This window comes from Schistocerca piceifrons, chromosome 2 (assembly GCF_021461385.2).
Source record: "Schistocerca piceifrons isolate TAMUIC-IGC-003096 chromosome 2, iqSchPice1.1, whole genome shotgun sequence".
In the NCBI taxonomy this organism is placed as follows: domain Eukaryota; kingdom Metazoa; phylum Arthropoda; class Insecta; order Orthoptera; family Acrididae; genus Schistocerca; species Schistocerca piceifrons.
This window is the reverse complement of record NC_060139.1, coordinates 449,599,460-449,605,837: the sequence shown is the minus strand read 5'-3', so window position 1 is coordinate 449,605,837 and position 6,378 is coordinate 449,599,460. Positions and strand designations below refer to the sequence as shown.

The 6,378-nt window shown below is 42.0% G+C and overlaps 1 protein-coding gene across 1 annotated transcript in view; it reads left to right on the top strand.

Annotated features, from left to right (window-relative positions):
• Positions 1–493: 493 nt before the first annotated feature.
• LOC124775473 (vegetative cell wall protein gp1-like) overlaps positions 494–6,378 on the top strand; it is a 50,358-nt gene continuing 44,473 nt past the window's right edge. Inside the window, exon 1 of the mRNA XM_047250305.1 lies at positions 494–598. Coding sequence (XP_047106261.1) covers positions 561–598 — 38 coding nt within the window. The 5' untranslated portion in view covers positions 494–560. The remainder of the gene's footprint in view (positions 599–6,378) is intronic.

Genomic DNA, 6,378 nt, shown 5'->3' with positions numbered 1-6,378 from the left:
GCAAGTTCATCCAGCAATAAAACTATTTGAACTTTGTTTTGAATATGAACAGATTGCTGTTTGTGTTTGAACAAAATCTTGCAGAACATGAAAGTATGTGAAAATTTCATTACTGCCCCAGATTATATGCCATTAAGTGATGGGGCAGTGTCTTTCAATGCTTTTTGTTATGTATGTTACTGGGCTGGTTGGTGTCATGTACACCGTTATTGTAGCTTGAAACTATTGAATGGGTGAAAAGATACATTTTCGTATGCCATAGCGTATTACTGTAATGCTTGGTTTCTGTTGTAATAATCAATTAGAAGTGTTCAGTTTTGTCAGTTTCTCCGGTATTTGTAAACACTGCTATACTCCTACTGTTTTTATTTAGCACACTCTCCAGTTGCATATGCCATGCTGCCTACTGGAACTTGCACAGTGAACTTACTGGTAAAAAGACCACATTTTTATATAGTGTTGTGTGTATATGGCTGTGTGTGTGTTACATAACACTTTTTCGCCCGTTCAGCAATAAAACTTTGTCACCATCCTGCAGTAAGAATCATTGTTAATTTCCCATGACTTCTCAACATGTCATGGGCCCAGTAATCAGTGAGTGAGTAGTTTTATGTGATGTAAATAAAACCGAAATACCAGGTAGAGTGTAGTATCAGAAACGAATATGAGAAGTTTTGAGGTTATTTCCACAGAGTGCAAGTGAAAATGTAACCTTAAAACGATGGAAATCGACATTACAAGAACTGCAAAGCTCAAGGGCGTCGAAAGCTGTTAGTCTCGAAATTTCATGCACCGGTATGTGTGACCTTGAGTACTATGGTAGCTTAGGAATTTGTCAGAGGCCAAACAGCAAAACCAATGCATTATGATAACATGAACACTGCAGCAATGTAGGCATATGAAAATACGCCCAGTTAAGCAAAATTCTCTCATTAGTAGCAGGCATGCATATAGATGAAAATGCATGGTTTTCTAGAGTCTGGTGCGACTGATCAAATGCATAATCAGATTGAGTGGTTTACAAGTTGCAGTCCATTTGAGAATGAAGTGCCAGTCTGTGTCGCTGATGGTAGCTTCATTTCATCACAAAGAAAATGTGTTATAAACATTTTACCGTATGACAGAGAAAGATGGAGTGAGACATATCTGTCTAATGTTTTATATGTGCCAAGGATTGAGTTCATTTTATTCTCACTTAGAGCAGCTCTTGACAAGGGAATAACATTTACACTCCTGGAAATGGAAAAAAGAACACATTGACACCGGTGTGTCAGACCCACCATACTTGCTCCGGACACTGCGAGAGGGCTGTACAAGCAATGATCACACGCACGGCACAGCGGACACACCAGGAACCGCGGTGTTGGCCGTCGAATAGCGCTAGCTGCGCAGCATTTGTGCACTGCCGCCGTCAGTGTCAGCCAGTTTGCCGTGGCATACGGAGCTCCATTGCAGTCTTTAACACTGGTAGCATGCCGCGACAGCGTGGACGTGAACCGTATGTGCAGTTGACGGACTTTGAGTGAGGGCGTATAGTGGGCATGTGGGAGGCCGGGTGGAGGTACCGCCGAATTGCTCAACACGTGGGGCGTGAGGTCTCCACAGTACATCAATGTTGTCGCCAGTGGTCGGCGGAAGGTGCACGTGCCCGTCGACCTGGGACTGGACCGCAGCGATGCACGGATGCACGCCAAGACCGTAGGATCCTACGCAGTGCCGTAGGGGACCGCACCGCCACTTCCCAGCAAATTAGGGACACTGTTGCTCCTGGGGTATCGGCGAGGACCATTCGCAACCGTCTCCAGGAAGCTGGGCTACGGTCCCGCACACCGTTAGGCCGTCTGCCGCTCACGCCCCAACATCGTGCAGCCCGCCTCCAGTGGTGTCGCAACAGGCGTGAATGAAGGGACGAATGGAGACGTGTCGTCTTCAGCGATGAGAGTCGCTTCTGCCTTGGTGCCAATGATGGTCGTATGCGTGTTTGGCGCCGTGCAGGTGAGCGCCACAATCAGGACTGCATACGACCGAGGCACACAGGGCCAACACCCGGCATCATGGTGTGGGGAGCGATCTCCTACACTGGCCGTACACCACTGGTGATCGTCGAGGGGACACTGAATAGTGCACGGTACATCCAAACCGTCATCGAACCCATCGTTCTACCATTCCTAGACCGGGAAGGGAACTTGCTGTTCCAACAGGACAATGCACGTCCGCATGTATCCCGTGCCACCCAACGTGCTCTAGAAGGTGTAAGTCAACTACCCTGGCCAGCAAGATCTCCGGATCTGTATCCCATTGAGCATGTTTGGGACTGGATGAAGCGTCGTCTCACGCGGTCTGCACGTCCAGCACGAACGCTGGTCCAATTGAGGCGCCAGGTGGAAATGGCATGGCAAGCCGTTCCACAGGACTACATCCAGCATCTCTACGATCGTCTCCATGGGAGAATAGCAGCCTGCATTGCTGCGAAAGGTGGATATACACTGTACTAGTGCCGACATTGTGCATGCTCTGTTGCCTGTGTCTATGTGCCTGTGGTTCTATCAGTGTGATCATGTGATGTATCTGACCCCAGGAATGTGTCAATATCGTTTCCCCTTCCTGGGACAATGAATTCACGGTGTTCTTATTTCAATTTCCAGGAGTGTAAATCTGATAAGACAATATGTACACAATTCAAGGGAGAAAAGGCTGTTGTAATGGGAGTTTGTGAAGGAAATTTCTGTGCACCGAAGCTTAAGATACCATTGACCGAAAATGACATTCACACAAATGTGGCTGCTAAGGTAGAACTTAGGCTCGGTCACAAAGACTCGCACACCAACCAAAATTTTCTTTGTGAGGAGATTCTTGGAAGAGAGACAAATTCAATTTCAGGAAGAAAATAGAAACTTATGCGAGGATTGCATTTTGTACAAAATTCTTTGGCAAAAGCAGGTGAGTTGATTCACAGTGATTTGTGTGGTCCTGTGCAAATTAGGTCGATTGGTATCTCGTGGTACTTTCTTTTTTAAAAAATGACTACTCCCATTGATGAGCTGTGGTGTTTTTATAAGTCTGAAGTGGCCAAACACCTGTAATATTTCTTAAAAACCAGTGATAAACAAGTTGAGCATAGAATTAAAGTGATCTGAATGATAATAAATTAGAATTTATATCAATCAAGAGGTACATAAAATAATGCAGAACTATGTGATAATGCACCAAAAGTCAGCAGCCTACAGTCCCTAACCGATCTGTGCAGCTAGACAGGAGAACCGAACTTTGGTGGAGACTGCAAGGACAATGCTTCACTCAAGCAGGCTGCAGTATGGTTATGAGCTCAAGCCCTAAACATGACAACTTATATCTTGAACAGAACAGGCAACAGCAAGGCTGATGGAGAAACACCTTACAAATTGTGGGCTGAATGGAACTGTGATGTGGCCAAACTCAAGATATTTGTAGAGATAGTTTACAAACACATTCCAAAGGAGAGATCGCAGAAATCAGACTCCAAAGCTGCAAAGGGTTATCTGGTTGGATATGACAAAGAGGTAAATGGATATTGTGTTTGGTTTCCTCATGAACATAAAATTGAAATAAATTGTGGTGTTTTTGTGGACAGGTTATACAAGGATTGTCAATGTGATAAAATTGTCAAGAAAGATGGTGAACCTTTCTTGATATCAGAGACCACTGAGAGTGAACAACTTACTCAGGAGGAGAGCCCCAGTTAGAATATGAGGAAATTAAATAGCCCAGAGACAGACTAAATTCTGAAATCAACTGTACTGAACAGAATGCCAATGAAGATTGCAAAGAATCTGGATTAACTAGGAAGAAATTTACTAGATAGGGCAAAAATCAAAAAGCCTATTACATACACCAACCTAAATGTAATCTCTGGATGTGTGACACAGTATTATGGACCTTCCTCATATGAAGATGCAATGGATTGTGAAATTATAAAAACTGAAGCAGAGGAAATACATGCACTTAATCTTAGTGAAACGTAGATCATGACTGAAGCCCCAGAGAATCAAGAAGTAGTTGACAATATGTGGCTTTTCAAATATAACTGTGGACAGATTTAAAACTAGACATTTTGCCAGAGGATTGCAGTATAGATGTGTGTGGGTTACATTGAAATCTTCAGCCCAGTGGTGAGATTTGACTCCATGCAAATAATCTTACCTATTGCAGCACCCAAAGCATTGAATATAGGGCAGTTTTTATGCTAAAACTGAATTTTTATACTGTGAAATTGATACTGAGACATGTATGGAACACCCAGAAGGCTTCTAGAATAGTACCAAAAGGGTATGCAAACTGAAGAAAATATCCATGGGCTAAAACAGGCATCTATACTGTGGGGTCAATAATTCACCAGTGTGCTAAACCAATTTGCTCTAATACCAACAGATCAGATTCTTGAGCTTTTGTAAATGACAGTGGTGGACCCTTGACCATGCTAGCTATTCACATGCTAGCTATTCACATTGATGATGATCTGTTTGTATCAGAGACTAAAGAAGTTATTGTGATTTGAAGCACAAATTTGATGTGATTACAAGCAGTGCTAATCATTATCTAAGTTTGCAAACAGAGCAGTTTCAAGATGGCTCTATCTTCTTAAGTCAAGGGAAACATACAGGAGCTGTGTTGGAACAGTACAACATGGAGAACTGCAATGCTATGGTAATACCTGCTGCTGTGGTCAAGTGTTCTCTGAGCTAGGCCTCAGTTCAGAAATTGTCAGTGTTCCATGCCGATAAGCTGTGAAAGCTTCCTCTATCTATCTGTGACAATTAGACCTGACGTCACCTTTTGCAGTATACAATGCTAGGCAACACCCTGAAAAACCAGAAAAGACAGACTGGAATGCTGTGAAGAGAATCTTAAAATAATTGAAGGGAACATTCTCTTACGGCTTATATTATCCAAGGAGTTGGGATGTTTGTTTGTCTGTTTTTAGTGACTCGGACTATGCAGGAGATCTCGTTACCCAAAAACCAACCACAGCTTTTGTTGTCACACTTCGTGAAGCCACCATAGCAGGGAATTCTCAGAGGTAGAAAGTGGTTGGCTTGTCAACAGTAGAAGCATAATATTTTGCTTCATGTCAAGCTGTAATACAAAACACGTGGATCCAGCCAATTTTGAAAAATATTGTGGAGTTAAAAGAAGCAAGTGCCACCTTGAATATGGACTTTTAAAATGCTATATGGATGATTAGAGCCCTGAGCATCATAAGTGAAAGAAACACACAGATGTGAAGTATGATTTTGTATGAGAAAAATTCAACTTGGGGATCTTCCATCTGGAACATGTCAGCTCTGCTGATAAGCAAGCAGATGTTGTCACCAAGCCACTCATTAGAAGCAATTTCAATAAACTTCCTGTCGTCGACACTGAAGATCTTGGAGGCAAATGAGAGTTGAAGTATTAAACATTTATTAATTAAAATGAGAGTATTGTAATAATCAGTTACAAATGTTTGGGTTTATTTGTTTGTTGTACATTTGTAAACTGTGCTATGCATCTACTGTGTGTGTTTACACACTTTTCAGTTGCATACACAATGCTGCCATCTGGACTCTTCAGTTGCATACACAATACTGCCACACAGTCCCATATACAAACAACACTACACACACACACACACACACACACACACACACACACACAAAAGGACTGCTTGTGTCTGTGTATGTGCGGATGGATATGTGTGTGTGTGCGAGTGTGTACCTGTCCTTTTTCCCCCTAAGGTAAGTCTTTCCGCTCCCGGGATTGGAATGACTCCTTACCCTCTCCCTTAAAACCCACATCCTTTCGTCTTTCCCTCTCCTTCCCTCTTTCCTGATGAGGCAACAGTTTGTTGCGAAAGCTTGAATTTCATGTGTATGTTTGTGTTTGTTTGTGTGTCTATCGACCTGCCAGCACTTTCGTTCGGTAAGTCACATCATCTGTGTTTTTATATATATATATATATATATATATATATATATATATATATATATATATATATATATATATATATATATGTGTGTGTGTGTGTGTGTGTGTGTGTGGTGTTGTTTGTATATGGAAGTGTGCAATGTGTGACACATTTTGTACCCGTTCAGCAATAAAACTTCGTCATCATCCTGGAGGAATCAGCATTATTGTACTGTTACTGCTTCACCAGTTTCCAAATAATCTTTCATGTTTACTAAAATTTTACTCTAATCTGGATACAAATTGTGGAGCACATCTAAGTGAGAACTTCTACTAAATGTGTCAAAATTCAACTCATGTTTAATTGTGTTGGTGAGTGAAAAGAGAGTGTATGTCCATTTTGGTGCCTTTTATGTGCAAATTCTTTTACATTTGTTCACAAAAGTGTCATAATTC